A 21,676-nucleotide genomic window follows, 5' to 3' on the forward strand; every position below is an offset into this window, starting at 1 on the left:
TGGGGTCCGTCTCCGGTGGAAGTCACACTCCGACATTGCTCTGCCCTTGAGCACATTGTACACTCTTATATTCATTTACATCATTCATTCACTTCAGAGTTGTGTTCTCTCTCTCCCTTCTTCTGTTTGTGTTTGAGTTTTTAAGTTTTGCATTTAGGGTTTGAGTTTTGAGTTTTTCGTTTAGGGTTTGAGTTTTGCCCTCTGTGTCTATGTCTGTTTCTTTGTGTTTCTGTCGTGGTCGTATACTCTGTGTGTCCTCAGTGCAAACCCTAGCAGTTTTCTTCACATGCTAGTAGAGCCGGTGCTCTTGTAAAGAGTATCCTGTGGATATTGTGGAGAGCTAGTCTTTGTGTGAGGCACACGATACAACTCGTAACCGAATCACAATGTCCTAGACACCTTCTTCTCCAGTTCCTATGATGTCTTATTAGGCTTCTCCATCATTGGAGGCCTTGAGACGGCATTATAGACTCGGTGAGGAGGACAACACTCCACCTTCACCAAGTTTACATGATAGAAGAGGACTTTGGGGAGTACTATCGAAACAAGTACGGTGATGTTTACACCCCTCCTACTTGTTTTGATACCGCATTCGGACTGGTTGGTGAGGCTGGCCACCTCTCCGATCATGGAGGACATACGGCATTCGGAATGTCTGGCGATCCATCTTCATCATCTCAGCCAGGTTCGATGCCAGGTTTGTACAATTCTTTTGTGTTGCATGAATCAAAACCCTTGCATGTTTCTTCTTTTGAGGTACAGGATCCAGATAGCTTTGCATATGTGAACTTCAATAGAAGGGGCTCACGAAGCAGATGAAATTCAGGTACATCTACAGCTTCTGTTTCATTTGAGCATGCCACACACACTTCTCACTTTCCTCCCATCCCACCCTCTTCTATATCACTCCTTGATCACCTCTCATCATCTTTCCAAAACCTTGGATAACACTCTACATCTGCATCACACACCCTAGGGGTTGGATCTTCCATCTCCGCTCCTAGCATCTTTTCCTTCTCCACCCTATTCTCTATCTCTTTGCATCATGTTACTTCGTTAGGAGGAATGCCACCCTTTAACACAGTGCCTCTCACCTTTCAATAAATGAGCACACCCATAACTCATGGGTTGACTGTGATGGGCCTCCCACTCACTATCCCTAGCTTCACATCTCCCATGACCACTCATATGCAGGGGTTTCCATCCTCAGCTTATGGTGCGTCTTTACACTCTCCTTGGGTTACAGCTACGCAGGGACTTCCATCTTCTGCTCCCCGTGTCCCCATCCCACCTCCTTGGGTTCCTCACGTGGCTACCATGCCCATGCCTAGTCAGCCCATCCCTACCTATGGATCCACCTTGCACACTACTTGCAAGCCTGGTGGGCACTATGGGGCGCATTCCCAAGTGTACGCCACTTCCCCATCCTACCCCCACTACACTTTTTCACACTATCCATCTCTGAGCACGACCACTCCTATTGGAAAAGCCAAGAATGTCTTTATGGATAAGACCCAGCTTCACATCTCCCATGACCACTCATACGCAGGGGTTTCCATCCTCAACTTATGGTGCGTCTTCACACTCTCCTTGGGTTACAGCTACGTATAGACTCCCATCTTTTGCTCCCTGTGTCCCCATCCCACCTCCTGGGGTTCCTCATGTGGCTACCATGCCCATGCCTAGTCAGCCCATCCCTACCTATGGATCCAGGCTTGCACACTATCTGCAAGCCTGGTGGGCACTATGGGGCGCATTCCCAAGTGTACGCCACTCCCCCATTCTACCCCCACTACACTTTTTCACACTATCCATCTGTGAGCACGACCACTCCTATTGGAACAGCCAAGAATGCCTTCACGGATAAGATCCGTTTTAACGGGTCAAATTTCACCACTTGGTCTAATTTCATGCAACAAGTGCTTGAGTCTCAGGGTCTTTGGGACCTCGCCATTGGTCTAGAGCCCATGCCGGACCCTCGACTAGCTCACCTTGATTACATCCGTCAATGGATAGCCCGCAATGCCACAGCCAATGTTGAGCTGATGCAGGGATTACTTCCTGAGTTTCACTCTCAGTTGCAACACTTCCTGCTCGCGTCAGAGCGTTGGAGTCACCTTCTTGACCGCTATGTGGCTCATGATTGTACTCTGCACATTCATCTCGACTTTGAGCTTCAACAGTTCTCTATTAAGGAAGGGGATGATCTGAAAGTCACGTTGATTGAATATAGGTGGTTTCATCATCCTAGGAGTGCTTGCTCTTCTTCCAGCATGGCGGTTTACCCTCCCAAGGCGGATCATGTAGCATCTCTCTTGATGCTATCATAGCGGTAACTTCTACCTTGCTCTTCTAGTGGGGCGCTTCATCCACTTCATCTTCTTTTATTTCTTATGGTTCTCGAGCACCATATGAAGACTGATATCAGGCTCCTCTTCCTTCTTCGGCATCTACATCTAGGTTGAGAGGGGCTTTAGCACTTTGTCTTCGACATTGGCTTTTCCCCCTGTTGTATCTTACCCTTTGCATTGCATGATTTCATCATCTTTGTACTAGGGTTTGGGCATGTTAACAATTTCCCCATGAGGGACATTGTCCAAGTGGCACCTGCTGCATGAGCATTCTTCAGCATGTAGTATACTTTGCATCTCATTGTGCAGAGCACCACTTGAGCAGATCTTAAGTTGTTTCCACCGGCGGCTGTTGTTACCACACCACCATCCTTCTTCATCACATGGATACCTCATCACCTATTTTTCCTCGTCATTAACACCTGGAGTGGATGGGTTAGCTTCTATTGTTTTGTGATGTGTTGGGTGTATCCTCCCTACTCCCATCTTCTGGGTCACTATTACTCAATCGGCCGCATCCCAGAAAATTTATCTCACTTATTTAATAAAAAAAAGTTCAATGTAGTTCCATCCGCGTTTGTAGGGCTTGGTAGGCCATTGGGCAGCCGACCTGCACCCTTTGTCCGACGTCGTGTCCTCTCTGGGGTGACTACTTGGATTCCCTTGGTAAGATAACCATCTCCTTTGTAGTCTTTGTAGGCCACTGGGCAGCCGACGTACACCCTTTGTCCGATGCCCTGGCTGCTTTGGGGTGGGACGCCTTAGGATAAATATACATCATAGTGGTTGGCCTAACTTTTTAGCTCAGTTTTGGGCTTGAGAGGGGGTGTTGAGCTAAAACATGCATTACTTCCTGATTAGTCCCTTAAACAGCCCCAAAACACACTAAAAAATGCACTTTTAGAGTAAAATCCTAAAACGGGGAGTGGTTCGAGGGAGTTCAGTGGAAACCCTAAAACGGGGAGTGGTTCAGAGAGTTTAGTGGAAACCCTTATTTTTGGGGCGCCCTTCCACATCTATAAATAGACAGGTTGCCCCCATTCAGCCTTATTCCGTGTGTGCAGGTTTCTCACTCCACGTGCAGATTTCAGCCATCAGCCTCCTCCCACGTGGTTGTCCAACCCTCGAGACTATTGCCACTCCATCTGTTTTTGCTCCTGCTGCTGGTGCCTTCATTCATGCCGACATCAGCTGCTGGTGACATCATCATCTACTGCGATCTGATCATCCAGTTATTGCCAACCACATCAGACACTGTTTCAGCCTGCTGTTTACAGCGCGCTGTGCACAATTTTCAGCCTCTGATCAATGGTACACTGCTGCATTTACCAGTTTCCAACCTCTAGACTGCTGCGTTTTGGTGACTAGCCTGCTGCCATTCACTATTCAATACTCCCACACTCCGATTGGTGGTCACAGACTTGGGATCCGTCTCTGGTGGACGTCACACTCCGACATTGCTCTACCCTTGAGCACATTGTACACTCTTATATTCATTTACAACATTCATTCACTTCAGAGTTGTGTTTTCTCTCTCCCTTCTTCTGTTTGTGTTTGAGTTTCTGTGTTTGAGTTTTTGAGTTTTGTGTTTAGGGTTTGAGTTTTGAGTTTTGCGTTTAGGGTTTGAGTTTTGCCCTTTGTGTCTATGTCTGCCTCTTTGTGTTTCTGTCATGGTCGTACACTCTGTGTCCTCAGTGCAAACCCTACCAATTTTCTTCACAGCCCCTCTCAACGAAAAACGTGGGCCAGAGAAGGTGACTCCCAAATAGACATATTCCTTGACATGCTCTAGTATGTCTTCCCCAAATGTGAACTGGTACATAGTTCTAGTCACCCATGGTACTGAAGTATTGAAAACCATGGTTTTGGTCTTCCCAAGGTTCACTGTGAGGTCTTTATCTCTACAGAAGATGTGCAAAGCATCTTGGTGTGGCACTGTAATCCCTCTGGTGAATTTGAAATGTGAACAATATCATCTGCATATAGTAATATCGGTATCAGCACCCTTGCCAGGCTGGCTCCAGCTCCTCCCTCTCGTCTATGTAATCAGATACTTTATCTTTGTATAGACCAAACAATGTGGGTAAAAGTGGGCATCCTTGTTTCACTCCTATGGTACCGTCAATCCTCTTAGATAGCCCCCTTGGTGCTCGTACATGATCTGTCACTGTCTCATATGTTGGGTATTTCACTCACGCCTCACTTATGCGTATGCTCAATAGGAGTGTCGGACATTGGGGCACTTTTTACTCTTGGTAGGAGAGGTTTTTTCCCCCGGACTTATGGTATTATTTCGTATGTGCTTATGACACACACTTACGGGCACTTACCGTGTTCGGGTGTGAACACCCCCTACAACCCTAGGGTTTAAGGGTTGTAGCTTGTACTTTCAGCTTACACTCTTTCAGTCTATTGGATTGGGTGTTGTGCTTCACTCTCACACTGTCTAATATTTTTTGTGTTGAGCTTCGATCTTGTCCTCTCTCACGTGCTATACATGGGGGGGTTTAAATTGGGCCTTTATCCCGAGAGAAGAGCACAATTGAGAGAGATGGAAGTCGAGCAGGAGTGAGCGAGAGAGTGTGACGGCTGGAGAGAGAGTGAGAAAAATGAAAGTACCATTCGATAAGAGTGTACCAACAGTGTGTTGGTACACAAAGAATAAAATGTATTTATACTTAGGGCACGTAAAGGGTACATTCACATGTAGAATGTGCGTGTACTATACACGGGGGGGTTTAAACCAAGCCTTTATCCCAACAACCTCCCACTCAAAGGTCCGATGTGAACGTCTAGCTAACCAACTCCCACTAGTCGTATGCAATGCTCGTGCTAAGCTTTACTTAAATTTTTAGTGAGAACATCTGCAGGGTTGTCTTGTGTTTTAATCTTGGTCAATGTGAGTTGACCATCTTCTAGAATCTGTGTGATGAAATGATATCGCACATCTATATGCTTTGTGCGTAAATGATACATGGCATTCTTAGCTAGATACACAACACTTTGGCTATCACATCCCAAAACTGCAATACCCATAGACATGCCGAGATTCTTTGCAAGTCTGCTCAATCATATAACTTCTTTAGAAGCTTTAGTAGCTGATATGTATTCAGCTTTAGTGGTACTCAGTGCAACAATGTTTTGCAACCTGGAACACCAAGAAACAGCCCCACCAACAACTGTAAAGACATACGTGCTGGTGGACCTACGAGTGTGCAAGTCACTTGCCATGTCTGCATCACAATAACCCTGCAAACTGAATGCACCTTGCCCATAGCAAATACTTTTTCTTTGTGTACCCTTAAGGTATCGAAGAATACACTTGACAACCTCCCAATGTGCTTTGCCAGGATTTGACATAAACCTGCTAACAACTCCCACTGCATGAGCAATGTCTGGACGAGTAGCAACCATAGCATACATAAGAGAGCCACAAGCTGATGCATAAGGAACTCCCTTCATAGCATTCGCTTCCACATCCTCTTTCGGGCTGTTGGATTTGCTAAGCTTGAGATAGGAAGGTAAGGGTACCCCAAAAGGCTTAGCTTCAGCCATGTTAAATCTGTCCAGTCCTTTTCAATGTACTTTTCTTGAGATAAAAACAACAATTTCTGCATTCTATCTCTACGAATCCTCATGCCCAAAATATGCTCTGCATTCCCCAAATCTGTCATGGAGAAGACTGATTTCAGCTGATTTTTGAGAGCATTCAAGTTAGTCTTTCTTTTCCCTGCTAGCAACACATCACCCACATACAAAACAAGTATGATGGGGCTGCCATCTGTATCCTTTTTCATGTACAAGCAATGATATGCATGGCTGCGTGTAAACTCATGAGATAGCATCATAGAAACAGGGAACGGTCGTTCCGGTCTGTAGGAATGGCCTAATGCATTCCAAACCCTTCAAGGAGGTGAAACGGCTAGGGAACGTTCCTTGCCGTTCCCAAGGCCATTCCCTACCGTTCCCTGCCATTCCCCGCCATTCTCCCTGCGTTCCTTGTTTGGAACAGCTGTTCTAGGCCTGTTGACCGAAAATTGACATTTTTGCCGGTTTTTTCTTTTTGCTTGGGTCACACTCCTTCTACCACATATTCACCCATCTCCATTGCCTAATGTGCACACACTAATCTCTCTCTCTCTCTCTCTCTCTCTCTCTCTCTCTCTCTCTCGGGTTGAAGATTCAAAGTGTCAAGTCAACCCACAAGCTAATTAGGAGTCCATGCAAAGTTCAAATTTGATGCATTATTTAACTCTTGCAAATCATAATCAAATTTCAGCCTATCCTCAATTTCAAGGTATTCATCCATGTATATTGTCTAATTTCAAGGGAAATTGGAATAAATGGAGCAATTCAAGGAAATTTGGAGCTATGGGGATAATCGAGCCAATTTTGGGACATTTGGGTCAATTTCAAGCATTGATGGGTATTGGGGCAATTAGAGGGACATTCTTTGGGGCAAATTGGGTCATGCAGGGTATATTTGGGGCACTTAAGACGTGCCGTTCCCTCCGTTCTTGTTCCCTGCGACCTTGGACGTTCCCTCCGTTTCAAGGGGTCCCGTTCCACGTTCCAAGTAACTATGGATAGCATAAAAGTATCAAACTTTTTGTACCACTGCCGTGGTGCTTGCTTCAGCCCATACAGACTGCGTTTTAGTTTACACACCATTTGCTCTTTTCAAGGAACTACAAAGTCCTCGGGCTGTTTCATGTAGATTTCCTCATCAATGTCACCATGCAAGAAAGCTGTTTTTACATCCATTTGACACAGCTCTAAGTCCAGTACAGCAGTGAGAGCAAAAAACACACGTAGAGTGGTTATCTTCACAATAGGTGAGAAGACCTCTTGGAAGTCAATCCCTTCATTTTGTGCATATCCTTTGGCAACCAGCCTCGCTTTGTACTTGGGTTTCCCATCAACTGTCTTTACTTTGTACACCCATTTATTTGGAAGTGGATTCCTTCCCTTAGGTAGAGACACAAGATCCCAATTATCGTTTGTATATAGAGATTTAATCTCTTCCTGCATAGCAAGCTTCTACTTATCAAAAGATGACATACCAGCGAGAGAGTAGGGTTTGAGGTGGGAGGTGGAGGGGTCCCCATTGAAGTCGAATCAGAAGTAGATGCCCCCTCTGAGGGCAAAGAAATAACACCCCCCTCTGAATCCCCCTCTGAAGTAGATAGGAAATCCAAAAACTCATGGATCACAGACTTCGAAATGTGTGATGACGAAGGAAGTATTGTCGATTGTATCGAAGAAGTTATCTGGGGTGGTGAAGAACTCCCAGAGGTAGCCTCTCGAACGTGAGTAGTCGAGGGTGGGGAAGGGTGGGGCTCAGAATAAGCAAGAGGTGGGCAACAGTCGCATTCTCTCAGCGGAGCGGACTGGGTAGCGGAAGAAGAGGAAGGAGTTGAGTAGCCACTGTCCCTCGAAGGAGCAGATTGACGAGGAGATGGTATCGAACAATCACTGTCTCTTGATGGAGTGGATTGCAGAGCCGTAGGTTGTGGAAGCCATTGTACCTGAAAATAAGTGGGAGAAGACTGCCGCTAGCATTGCGACGATCTCCAGGAGGTCGTAGTGCCAATTGATTCTCCATGTGCTTGAAAGGACTTAGTGCGCATTCGATGCGTCTTATTGCCTTGAGCATAGTACTTTGATAGTCGATGCAGAACGATCTCTGTGGCCCAGAAAGGAGAGCTGGTACAAGGAGTGCATGGTGGAAGACGCATATACTCCGGGGGGGTGGGGAGCAAAGGTCGAAGTTGGCAAGCATCAGTGGTGTGTCCGCTGATGCCACAATAGAAGCACCCAGTAGTTTGGTCATCTGTTGGTAATGAAGCCATGGATACCAGTGTGCCTTGCTGAAGAAGGAAGAGGTCAGCCACCATGAACCACAAATCACAATGTTCGCCTCAAGGGGTGTGAGGGCAGTGTGAAGTACGAATCGCAATGTCTGCCTCAAGGGGTGGAAGGGTAGTGGAAGGGCTAGACGTGAGCTGCCAGTGGGAGGAGGATGTGACCAGCAGTAAGAGGTTGCAACCACTAGAAAAATGCAGGTGAGGAGAGAGAAAGACTAAAAACGTAGGCACTAGGTGAGAGAAAGACTAAAGACGTAGGTAGCACAGCCTGCAGGAGAGAGAAAGACTAAAAACGCAGGCAGCAAGTGAGAGAAAGAGGGTAGAGAGGGAAGAAGAAGAAGAAGAAGAAGAAGAAAAGAAAAAAGAGGAGAGAGAAAAAAGAGAGAAGAGAGAGGAAGATAAAACTATGACAGAGAAAGGGGAAAATAGGAGAGAGAAAAAAGGGAAGAGAGAGAGGGAGAAAAAGATGACATCAAGTCCTTTTTGGCTCATATGGCCTAATCTCTTATGCCATAACTCCAAGTGGCTGCAAATTTTAGCAACTGCAAGAAACTTGCCATTCAAGGCTTTACAGTGCAAATAATACAAAGTGGCCTTCTTGGTTCCTTTTGCAATCAGCATGAAACCCTTTTTCACTTTCCACAAACCACCACCAAACAGTGTGGTGTAGCCATGCAAGTCAAGTTGATCCACAGATAGTAAACTCTTTTAATGCCGGGCACATATCTGACATCTTTCAACACAAGCTCTTGACCATTGTCTAAAGACAAGTGTATTGTGCCAATCCCATCAATGCTGCAAGCATGATTATTTCCAAGATACACCTTTCCATAATTTCCTGCATCGAATATAGGAAAACACTCCAAGCAAGGAGTTACATAAAAAGAGGCACCAGAGTCTACAATCCAAGTCTGAGTGACACCATCATCAACAGGCAAACGTTCATCAATCACATCAGCCTTGGTAATCTGCATATTCTGAATGTGACATACAAGGGCATCATAATCAACTGCACATAATACATCAGCCTTTGTATTTGAAAGCTCTTCTATGACCACACTAGAGGCCACATTGGCCTTTTCTTTGCCTTTGGTTGTCTCTGATGTATCTGTCTTTTCTTCCTTTTCTTTTTATCTCCTGCATTCTTCTTTCTCTCTTGTTCCTTCTTGTACTACCTGCAATCAGGTTTCTTGTGGCCCTTCCGACCATAGTGATAGCAAGTAATGTTACTCTTATCCTTTTCTTTGCTCTTGCTCCTGTTTCTGTGTCCTGTCTTTGCATTTTTCTTTTCAGCCCTACCTCTTACATTATAAGCTGAGTTGCTGTCTTCTCTACTAGACATACGCCTAATTTCTTCATTCAAGATAGAACCCCTCACCCCATCATATGAGAGATTGGGGTTATTGTTGAGTGAAACTACCAAGGTTTCCCAAGAGTCAGGTAGTGTCATGATAAAAAAGATGGCCTTTAACTTATCATCAAAGTCCAAATTTGCATCTTTGAGCTGATTTAGAATCCCTGTAAATGCACTCAAGTGCTTAGCTACAGGCTTTGACTCATCGAGTCGCATATTCACCAACTTACGCATTAAATGCACCTGATTAATAGGTGTGGTGATCTCATAAGTAGTTTTCAGCTTCTCGTATATTGCATAACTTGTATCTAAACCCTTAATGTCTGTGAGAATCTCATCAGTGACACCCATCTTTATGTAAGCCACAGCCTTTTTATTCACTCTGGCCCAATCTGCGTCAGACATTAGTGCGGTTTTATCTTCTTGCAAAGCATCCTCACAATCCTTTAGGAAGAAAATGCACTGCATATGGTCTTTCCAAAGGTCAAAGCCATGATCATCAAACCGTTTGATCTCCATCAAACTCTTGATGTCTGAACTGGAAGAAGTTGCAACTATTTTATCACGAACACATGAGTAAATCCACTAATTTGCAGAAGCATATGCTGAACCAGCAAAATACATTGCTGTTCTTTCTCAACCAGAAATAAGACTCTGCTGTTTGTGCATGAAACAACCACCACACCGGGAAAAAATGCAGGAATTTACCAAATTCTGCGCATATCCCCAAAATTTCAAGTCCAAAATTGCATAAACGTCAGCCAATCTGACCGAGCTGAGCAAAACTTTGCCAATACATTAAGAGCCCCGAATTTCTGGGATCCAATCTTAGGTAATTTTGCTCAAAGGAGTAAAATTCTGACTAATTTGGCAAAATCCCCAAATTAATTGAGGTCACCGCTTGCAATGTCTGCAATTTTTGACTCGAAAAACACTGACAGGCATAAGTAAAGTGAATTCTGGGAAAAGCCCCAAATTTCTCGCTCAATTTTGCAGAGAATTGGCAATTGTGCTTTTACGCGTGAATCCCTGCCAAGAGTAAGTGATGGTTGAAAGGATTAAGGGTAAGATTTGATTTTCTTAATAAAAGAAAAAGAAACTTTGCATGACCTGACGTGGTTCCATTGACCCGTCAGGCGTCGCGTGACTTGCTAGGCGTCAGGCTGCGTGCAGCTGACTACCTGCTTGCGTTCGTTTGTGTTTCGCCCATTTGCCTTGCTCACGTCGGGACTGCTGTTCGATGCAAATCTAGCAGCCGTCGCTTTCTGGAGCCCAGTTCGTCACCTTGCTAAAAAACAGTCGTCGCCTTCTGCAGTCTAGTTTGTCACCATGCCACCAATCGCGTGATCTGTTCGCTTGGTTAGCTGTCGATGGTGCCCACTCTCGCTTGCAGTTTGCTCAGCACGACTTGTGCTGCACAGGCCACAACAGTCTATTCACGAGCTGCCTACACTGTCAGCAGTTTTGGTTTTGGGAAAGTAGAATCTACAGCTATGATACTCGTTGAGAGGAGCACAACTGAGAGAGATGGAAGTCGAGCAGGAGTGAGCGAGAGAGTGTGACGGGGCTGGAGAGAGAGTGAGTAGAGTGAAAGTACAATTCGATAAGAGTGTACCAACAATGTGTTGGTACACAAAGAATAAAATGTATTTATACTTAGGGAACGTAAAGGGTGTATTCACATGTACAATGTGCGTGTACTATACACGGGGGGGGGGGGGGGGGTTTAACCGGGCCTTTATCCCAATAGAAGAAATTCATCACTACTCTCTGCGTGGGTCCCTCTGAGCGAGTTGGTCTCCTATCTCACAGGATAACTGTGGGGCACCTCTGGAGGTCCAGGAGGAAAAGCCGTAGACATCTCTAGTCCTTGTACTGCATGACACAGCAGAGAGGTTCAAACCCTCATGGAAGAGGCAATGATATCCCCCTCGTATGTCATTGGGGAGTAGATGATAATTTTTGCTACTTATTTGTCTGCTGGAACTCAGGCATTTTGATTTTGCTGGTTGAGTAATGTTTTTGTAGCTTGTACGAGTAGTTGGAGCTATCTTGAAATCTCCATTTAAATGTAGTGTCTGCTTCATGAAGTAGTTAAGAACTTTCCATTAATGTGAAACTTTTTACTTAAAATGTATGGTCGAAGAGCCACAGTGGAGTGTCTGTTTTGTAGCTGTTATTTTAATGTTTTATGAAGTGCATTCCTGCACAGCCTGATTACTCCTGCACAAATCTGAAAGCATAGACCTTTCTCTTTCACTGCATACAACCCACTCTCAGTGCCAGTGATGGCAGCGACCTCAGTGATAGATAGAAAACAGTGCGAGCAGCATGACAGAAACCAGTGAGACAGAGGACGACTGCATCAAAGGGATTCATGATTGCATTAGTTCACAACTTCACCAGTTCACGACGCGATCGCACCAGATCTCGACTCCATCAGAGCATCAAAGACAGAGAACATTAGAGCATCAGTTCATGACTGCATCAGAGCATCAGGACATGACTGCGTCAGCTCACAACTGCATCAGAGCATCAGTTCACAACTGTAGCATGTAGTCAGGGCATCAAGTCACGACCATAGCATCAGTTCACGACTGCCATAGAGAAATAAAGTCGTATTAATGGGGGCATGCTTGCTCTCTGTTGGTCATTATTTCAATCCCACTCCTCTACAGCCACATACGAGGATATTATTTCAATTTCTAAAATTTTGGGCTGTTACAATACGGTCACTAGGAATGCCTTCATTTTTGATTCCGCCTCTGGAGTTCAAAGTCATGTCGCTAGGATCAAGGGTCTTCTGCATTGGTAGATGGATCTTGTTCAGTATGCTGGCCTTCTCGCTCAAGAGGATCCAGTTTGTGGCATGCGGCAGTTTCTTTTGCTACTCTGCTGGGACTTTTGTATTTCTTTGGTGCTTCCCATGCTATTAATATAATTGCCCACTATGCAAAAAAAAAAAAAAGTTGTATCTACTTCTACAAAAGGCCAAATTGGCCTATAGGACAATAATAGATACCATTACCCTTTAGAAGAAAAGAGAAAGGAGCCATAAACCATTGAGCTACCCAATTGGGCAAAATGCACGCTGCAGTTTTGCTATTAAAAATTACACAATTAATGACCTTGCTAGTTTCTACTCTGTCACAATCTACATGATCAAAGATCCACCTAGCACATAGAAGTTGCATTGTTTGTGCTCTGCCTAAAATGCACTAGCTTTAAATGACACAAAAAGATTTGGGCTTCTTGAAACCTGTTGCTACATCTTTCCTCTGTTTGAAGTAATGCAAACAATGAAGCTTCGGCTCTCTCCTTGTGCCTCTTTGGGGTACTGCTGATCTTAACCTGAAGTTGGTGCAAGGACCACAAGATATATTAGAGGTACCAGTTGGAGATGGAGACAAAGGAGCTTTGCCACAGACATAGATGCTAAAATTGGCCTTCAAGAACCCAAAGGGCAGTAACCACATTTTGACAACACTCAATTCGGCATAATAGTAAATTCAACAAATTAAAACCACACATAACTGGAGTGAGAGTGCTCCACCACACAGGACACTTGATGGCCCCAAAGCTTGGTGCCCCTTTTGGTACTTCTTTAGATCATTGAAGAATTCTCCATTTAGATACAAATGGCTGAATTGCCAGCATTTGTTGTGGTAGCATGGATTCATAGGTACTCGATATCTTTGTCACCTTGGATGTTAGTCAATAGCAAACTTTGGACTATTCAAAAAATCCACATGAATGGTTCAAGGTGCAAAACCCTAGGAATGACAACCAACATGTAAGCCCAAATTTGTGGAGTGTTTGCTTTGCAAATCGCCTTGCATATTCCCAATGCAATCCCACATTGTTTCTTTGAGAAATATAGATTTCTTGTGATAGAATTGTGAGAAAATCACTGTCTTTGCGATAATCTTGTTCCGAAAAGTGCAGAAGGCTCTAGATCTCACATGAGAAGTCAGGATCTCAGCCGGCTATGCTGTTAAATCAAAAGCAGTAGTAATACATGCTGGTTTGTGGAGTTGCCTAATTGATTTCCGAAGCTGAGAGAACAATAATGTCTATTGTTCTAACTTCTACACTTGTTGTACTTGCATTCTCCATAGTGAGGAGAGAGAAAAACAACAACAAACTGATCCAAAATTTCAAAAAGATGGGCATGGGCTGCTGAGAGGGGAGAAGGAGAGCTACAAATGGCAACACATGCTGTTCTAAATGCATCAATGCTCCACACAATCCATGAGCTTCATTGAATGATAATGGGGTTGCTTGGCATTTAAAAGTTTCTCACTGGTCAAAAATTCCAATGTAACATAATTCTAAGGTGCAAACTTTCAATTTAATGAAAGTTTCACATTGCACCTTGTTTGTTTTTCCCTTTCTTTATTCCACATGGCCTGTACAACTTGTCAATTGCACGCACAATGTAAAACTCTTCATTGTGGGTGCAATGACCACCATACCAATTCTAGGTTTATTAAAAATGCTAGGATTATTTTAATTATATCATTATTTTCATTTCTCATTTTTGGTGACATAGCCTCATCTTGAAACATCACAAGCAAATGCAATGGCATGTAGTTAAGATCTAACACAACACATGAAACGACTAATGCACATGACCAAGTAACTAAGCACATGGTTGTTACTCCATGTTGTGCCAATGCTAAGTTGTCCAATATGGTAGTCAATGGATTGGGAAACCACCAATCACAAGTGTACAAATCCACATCTGTTGAAGTGGTACTCATTCCTCTAGTATATAACCAAGTATAATTGTAGAAACACGAGTATCTACCAGATTGAACTTAGAAGTACTTACATGGTATTTGAAAGATCTCCAAACGGCCTTTAGATACATCATATTGGTGCCAAGCAAGTAGAAGCACCATGCCCCCTCTTGAGCATCAGGTGATGCTCCAAATCTGTGCTTTGTTGAAGTTGATGGAGCTTGGACCAAAGTCGGCTTCAATTGAAAAGCATCAAGGTAAACTTTAAAGTTGTAACAAATAAGGTGATCCTACCAAATCATCCTTTTACATCCATTTGACATCTGGTGATGCATAATTTTGAAACTTGACTGAATGATGACGGGAAACTTTACTCTTGATTGTCCTTTCCTTATGTGCCAATAACCTTAGGAACTAGGATCTAATCAAGTTCCTCAACCTCTACTTGCATATCATTAGTGATATCCTTGAGCACATCATCACGGAAAGGCTTAAGAAGACTCGCATGAAAAGTACTGTGAATCTTCTAGTGATCAGATAGTTTCAACCTATAAGCCAGCTCGCTGATCCTTTGCATCACTTGAAAAGGCCCATAGTGCCTCGTACTATTTTTAGAGAACAAATGCTCTCTACCCTTCATTTATTTAACCTAGCCTTCTCAAAGTGTGGCAAGGACCAATCACCCTATGCAAATGCTAGAGATGTGCAGTGATAGTTAGCTCATTTCTTTTGCTTTTCTTGAGTCTTTTTGAGATCTATCTTCACTTTAGCACAAGCTTTATCCAAACTCTCGACATACTTGTTGGCCTCATAGATCCCATCCTTTGTATGCAAGAACAAGGCACATAATTACACATTGTTTTAGACTTTGAAATGTTGGATCTAGAGTAAGGTGGGAGTTGCAAGCTTTCCTAGATGCAAAAAATGGCCGATAGTACTACATATCTACACTACTACTTCTCTCTTGTATGCGATTTTGGTCTATAGTAGACATTGTGAGAATGCTTATAGAATGTACTTCTCCACCATCGTGACAACTGCTATTGAAATAACTTTTGCCACATCCAACTTATCTTTGTTGATTTTCTTCTTTGAATGTCTAGAATTAACTATAGATAGCCTGCGTGTGCTCCAACCTTACTATGGGTCTAACATTCGAGTTCCTAAAAACTATGTGACTATGTGCCTTCTTTTTAGCAGGATTGGCTTATATTTTCTTCCACTCAAAAAGTCTCACTTGGAATTAAGGAAGGCTTGAATAGACTCCACCCAAGATGACTATATTCCTTGGATCATATACCTCCTCCTGCCTCTCTTGCCTTCACTGAACTACAGTTGCATCCTGCTGTCTATTGGTTAATCCAAGGCAGGTTTTGATTGAGGGTAGGAAAAGAAATCTCTCACGTCTTGCCAACCAGGTGGGGCATAATTGGCTTGAAATCCATTGGGTGCATTCTGACCATGGGCACAGAGCCTTGTAATGTCTTTCCTTGTAATTAAAATGCCAAAGTTCTCCACAGCACGGATCCATGGCCCTGGTATGCTAATGCACATCCAGCATATGTATTTGAGTCTTCCATTGCTACAGGCCAATTTTCTTGCAACCAGAGTTTTTGCTAAAAGATGATACTCAAGGCATGAGGAAAAATGTTGATCCTTTTACCAAAGCTCTCTATGTATTTGTTATACTTGTGCTTTAGAGGGCGTTCTTTGTGCTTTCAAGTTCTACATCATGGGAATTTTCCCTGAGGTGTAGTTAATTTTTTTTGGTCAGAAGCTTTGGGATGTGGACTCACCGATGACATAGAATTTATGATACCTTTCTTCCTTCCTTTTGAGATCATTTCCTCCATCTTGGCCTCTTTCCCTGTGCAAGAAAAGATGTTTTTGAATTATGACTTACTCTTTTGTCCTTTGAAGAAGAAATTTTAGATATGAAATGCACAGATGGTTAAATTTAATGCCTATGTTTGTTGATTCAATTCTATTCGCTCTTTCTAGTTGCATTTAAACTTGCAATCACATACCGTAAACCAATGTTTCTTGATTCAATTCTATTTGCTTTTTCTAGTCGCATTTAGACTCACAATTACGTGGCATATTTCTGTGTTTTCTCTTGAGATTGTTTTAGGTGGAGAGATGGCATGTTTGACATGCTGTTATCTTTTTTAAAGAAAATATCTCTGCCCTATGATTGTTTGTTTTGGAAGCTCATGCTTGTGCTACTAAACCTTGCAGTTGGAAGGATGGGTAGTGGCTTTGGAATTGGTGCACTAGAAGAACTGGATCAAGAAGATGAAGACGTGTATGGTCCAGGTCTGTGATATCACATTTTTCTTAAGTTAATTGATCAAGTCGTAATATTTCAATTGATGCACTTTAATGCTAAGAAGATATGTAGTAAGATGAAAACTCTTTTGTCTTTTAGGACTGGCGGTTCCCTGCCTCTCTCTGACAGAGATGTCTAAGGAGGACCACTTTCTTTTTATTTTTTCAGATTTTGAACTAGAGATTGCAGCAAGTGATGAAGAGATGAACCTTCTCACGCCTAAAAGTCACCATAGAGAATTGCTACCACAAAAAAAACAGGGCGTCTTACCTGACTATAAACCTGCATCAAATTCTGAATTCAAGATGGAGAGGTATAGTTTTACTACTTGCAGTGCTTGCTGATTGTATTGGTGTTCTCCAGCTCCATGGTGTTGCGTAGTATTTTTTTGCAAAGTAATGCCTGTTGAATTCATGAAAAGAGTGTGAGAATGCACAAAAGAAATGGAAGTAAGGAGACAAGAAGCACAAGTGTTGACAAATGAAAAGTGAGAAAGAAGAACACTATTGAGTTAGCAAATCATGAATGGGAAATAGAATCCATAAATGAAAGCATGAGAGGAATAGTGCAATACCACCAGGGTACCAGCATACATTGTGTCCAGGAGTGCCTTCAGTATCCGTCTCTCCACATGAGGTGATATAGGAAGAGTGGAAGAGTGAGGCATATATGGGCAATAGTGGGATGAGGCCCAAGTGGATCAATGGAGCAAGACCCAAGAGGATCAGTCGGTGCAATGAAAAGGAAGCCGCCCATGGCCTAAATGTTGCACCTAGTAATGCACATGAATAGAGCTCTAAGTATTCATGATATGTTGTATCACTTACACCCTCTCTCAAATCATGGGTGATCAGTGGAATAAAATATATACTTATGACAACATTCAAATCTTTAGAAACCTCCACCATGTCCCATACCACAATAGCTACTGACCATGGATACTCCATGGTTGAAGCACACTAGAATCACCATGGATACTCCAACACTTGCCAATGACTAGATGTTCCTTGATAGAAACACAGCATGGTCACAAGTGATTGTCATTTTTGGACTTGAAGATTGTAGGGGTGGTAGCTTCTTTTCGTCCCGGGTCCCATTCAATGTGACTATATAGTCACAAGTGATGGCACTTACTTCTCCCCACCCCGTGTCCACGTCTCATTTTGCACCACTTGCAACTGTGAAGCACCGATATCATTGTTGACCATGTCAGAGTGCAGTGATGCAGAAGCGTAGGACAAAGACTGAGAGAGAGTGAAGAGAGAGAGAGAGAAAAAGAGACAGTGTAAATGCAGAAAATCTGTAGTGTAGTATGCTGTATAAGAGTGCAGAAATATACACAGGGGCAGAGGAAATATCTGCGTATGTCTCTGACTTGATGACCTCGATCTCTGTCAGCCCAAGCATAGTCTGTCGCAGCCAACATATCTCAAGACCAGAATCTGAAGTGAATAGATACTTAAGTGTACCACAAACCGGCTATAAATAGCCAGAAAAATAGAAAATAACTGCACCAGGTCGGCTGCAGCTGACTGCAGTAAAACTGTCCGACTGCAGGTGTTCATGTGGCACCCTGCTGACGTGGCACCTTGTTGACGTGGCACTGCCGTACTCTGCTGTCCAATGACTGTTCAGGAAATGACTCTCTAACACCCCCTCTCAGATCCTGGATGGGTCAAAAGACTGAGGGATCTGGAATGCTGCCGAAGAAGAGCCTTGGGAAGCGCCTTCGTAAACAAATCTGCAAGATTATCCTCCGACTTGCAGTACTCCACATCAATGGTCCCATCCAGAAGCTTCTCTCGAATGAAGTGATATTGGATCTCAATGTGCCTCGTATGGGCATGGAATACAAGATTCCGCACCAAGGCAATGCAACTCTCATTGTCGCATGATAGAAGAGTAGAACGAGTCTGGGGGCAGGAAGCTCCTCCAACAATCTCTGAAGCCACACAACCTCACATGTGGTGGAAGACGCAGCCCGATACTCCACCTCAGTAGAAGAAAGGGCTACCGTGGGCTACTTCTTGCTACTCCAAGAGATAACACCCGTACCCAAGGTAAAACAGTAGCCTGTAGTAGACCGTCAATGGTTCGTATCGCCAACCCAATCCGAGTCACTCCAACCTGCAAGAACCAGATCTGAAGCATCTGTACCTGTGGGGGGAAATCCCTAAGTTAGAGGTCCCCCTCAAATACCAAAGAATCTTCAGGGCAGCCTGCCAATGCACCTGTTTGGGTTCAGTCACGAACCTTGCCAAATGACCCACAACAAAACAAAGGTCAACACGAGTGTTGAGAAGCCAAATCAAGGACCCAATCAACTGACGGTAGCGGGAAGCATTCGCCATGGGAGAATCTGAGTGTGAAGTGGCATTCCAGTTCGGATCCATAGGAGTAGTAATGGACCAACAAGTCTCCATCTCAAAAGTCAGCAAGAGCTCTTGAAGGTACCTCTGCTGAGAGATGAAAATCCCCCTCTGAGATTGATAAATCTCATGACCCAAGAAGAAACGAAGAAGCCCCAAATCCGTCATCTCGAATGTCTGATGTAAAGCTGTCTTGGTCTCTCAGACCTTCTGTGCACGATCCCTTGTCAGAATCAAATCATCAACATATAACATAAACAACACACGACCAACCTCGGAAGTGTGCACATAAAGCTAGGGATCGGCCTTGGAGCGCTGATATACCAACTTCGATTGAAGAAACGAGTCAATCTTCTCGTTCCATGCACGCAGAGCTTGCTTGAGGCCATAGAAGGCCTTCTTCAACCTGTAAACGTCCCCATCGGAGGATCCATAGCTAGGAGGCTGCTGAACATAGATCTCCTCCTGCAAGTCACCATTTAGAAAGGTCGACTTTACATCCAATTGATAGACAAGCCATCTCCTATGGCGAGCCAATGCAAGAACGGCTCGAGTAGTCGCCATACGAGCAGTGGGGGCAAAGGTATCATGGAAATCGATGCCGGGGCGCTGAGCAAAACCTTTAGCAACAAGGCGAGCCTTGTGCTTGTTCAAAGAACCATCGCTAAGGTACTTGGTCTTGAAGACCCACTTGACACCAATCCCTTCTTGTGAGAGGGATGAGGCACAAGAGACCAAGTGCCATTTCTCTCAATAGCCTTCACCTCGGTTTCCATAGCCTTCCGCCAATGATCAGACTGCAAAGCCTCCTTCACTGAAGTGGGTTCACGATCCTGCATAACACGGGTCAACAAACAATAGTTGTAGCAAACAACCTCCGTAGAATGTGCATGGTTCCTCTGTGACCTCCGCAGTCTATCTTGTGGTTCCCACTCCTCAGGGACCCCGTCCATCCTTGAATCTCGGAGTGTGTCACAGGCCCAATGAGGAGGAGCCTCTCCCTGTCACTCTTCATCTGCTGAAGACTCAGGTACATCCACCGGCGGAAGCTTCTCGGGGGTGGCCGGTGGAAGAGAAGACTCTTAATCAGAAGAAGAATCTCCAGCAAGAGGCTCTGGCTCCAAAGGAATTGTCTCAAGAGCCCAACTCTCCCCTGGATCTCCAAAAACGGGGTGCTCCTCACCCCCCTCTGTGGCCGGAACTTCCACGAACTGCACATCTCGGCTCGTGTAGATATCTCGCTTGATGGGATCAAATAGATGATAACCTTGGGACTGGGAGCTATAGCCAACAAAAACCTCTCGTCGGGAAGCCGTCTCGAACTTATCACGCTGCAATTTCAGAATGTGCACATAAGCGTCACAAGCAATGGTCCTGAAATAAGAGACATCAAGCTTAGTCTCGAAGTAAGCCTGAAAATATGTCATCCTGTCAATGGCCGAAGTGGGAGATCGATTGAGGATTTGAACTGCGGTAGCGAGTGCCTCGCCCCACAGAAACTGAGGTGTCTGTCGGTGCTCCATCATGGTGCGTGCCATCTCGATCACACTTTGGTTCTTCCGCTCCAAAATGTCATTCTCTTGGGGAGTGTTGGTGCTAGCAAACTCTTGGTGAATGCCCCTATCTGCACAAAAACGAGCAAACTCATTAGACATAAATTCACTGCCCTTGTCTAAATGTAAGGTCTTCAGTCGCTGGCCAGAACGGTTCTCCTCAGAGAGATGCCAATCCTTGAAGTGAGAGAAAGCCTCCGACTTCAAAGTCAAGAAATAGGCCGAAGTCGTCCTGCTGTAATCATCTACGATCAACATGAAGTACAAGCTCCCCTTCAGGGACTTGGTCCTTATCGAGCCACAAAGATCCGTAGATACAAGCCCCATGGGTGAAGTAGACCGCCTAGAAGCTTTGTTGGGAATCGCATCCTAATGCAATTTCCCACGAACGTAGGAGACACATGGCTGATGGCTCACCACTATATCAGGCAAACCTTGGACAAACGTCCTTGTGACGCCTTCCGAAGATACTCATAGTTTAAGTGGCCAAACCGAGCATGCCATAGCTCGCATTGTGTCTGAGAAGTAAGAAGAAGAGAGGTAAAAGCTGGGGAAGACTTCAACTTGTAGATGCCATCCTCCTCATACCCTGCAGAGAGAACCTTCCTCGATCCATGATCAAGGACGCGAACAATATCATTGTCAAACTCCAGGAAGAGACCAAGAGCACAAATCTTATGGACCGAAAGCAAATGATACCCCAAGCCTGGCACATGCAATACCTCGGAACTGTGTGTACCACCAAATTCATTTGGAATAAGCTGGATCTCACCCCTCGTAGCAATAGACACAGAAGAGCTATCTCCAATGAGAATCTGCCCACGCGAAGGTCACAAATGGGCAATACTATCGAAAGGAGTCGTGTGCCGTGAGGCACCATTGTCCACAATCCACTCTCGAGCCTGGGGAGCTGTCATTGTAGCATCAGAAGTCTTCGATGTAGAGTCCTCAATGAATGCTAAGTATAGAAAAGCAGCTGATAAGGGTGCAGCCACCACTCCAGAATCCTTCGTGTTCTTATTCTTGGTGTTCTTATTGTCTTTGTCGGGGCAATCCTTCTTCCAATGACCGGTCTTACCACAAATATAACAAGTCGATTCCTTCTCCTTGT

At 44.3% G+C, this 21,676-nt stretch overlaps 1 protein-coding gene across 5 annotated transcripts in view; it reads left to right on the forward strand.

The window, feature by feature from the left end:
* TGH (SWAP (Suppressor-of-White-APricot)/surp domain-containing protein) overlaps positions 1-21,676 on the forward strand; it is a 190,234-nt gene that overhangs the window by 121,309 nt on the left and 47,249 nt on the right. For all 5 annotated transcript variants that reach the window (XM_087699069.1, XM_087699070.1, XM_087699068.1 and 2 more), the window contains exons 10-11: positions 16,553-16,630; positions 16,812-16,956. In XM_087699069.1, the coding sequence (XP_087555195.1) occupies positions 16,553-16,630; positions 16,812-16,956 (223 nt within the window). The remainder of the gene's footprint in view (positions 1-16,552; positions 16,631-16,811; positions 16,957-21,676) is intronic.

This window comes from Lygodium microphyllum, chromosome 18 (genome assembly GCF_053477565.2).
Source record: "Lygodium microphyllum isolate KBCC chromosome 18, Lygodium_microphyllum_v1.1.10, whole genome shotgun sequence".
Classification (NCBI taxonomy): domain Eukaryota; kingdom Viridiplantae; phylum Streptophyta; class Polypodiopsida; order Schizaeales; family Lygodiaceae; genus Lygodium; species Lygodium microphyllum.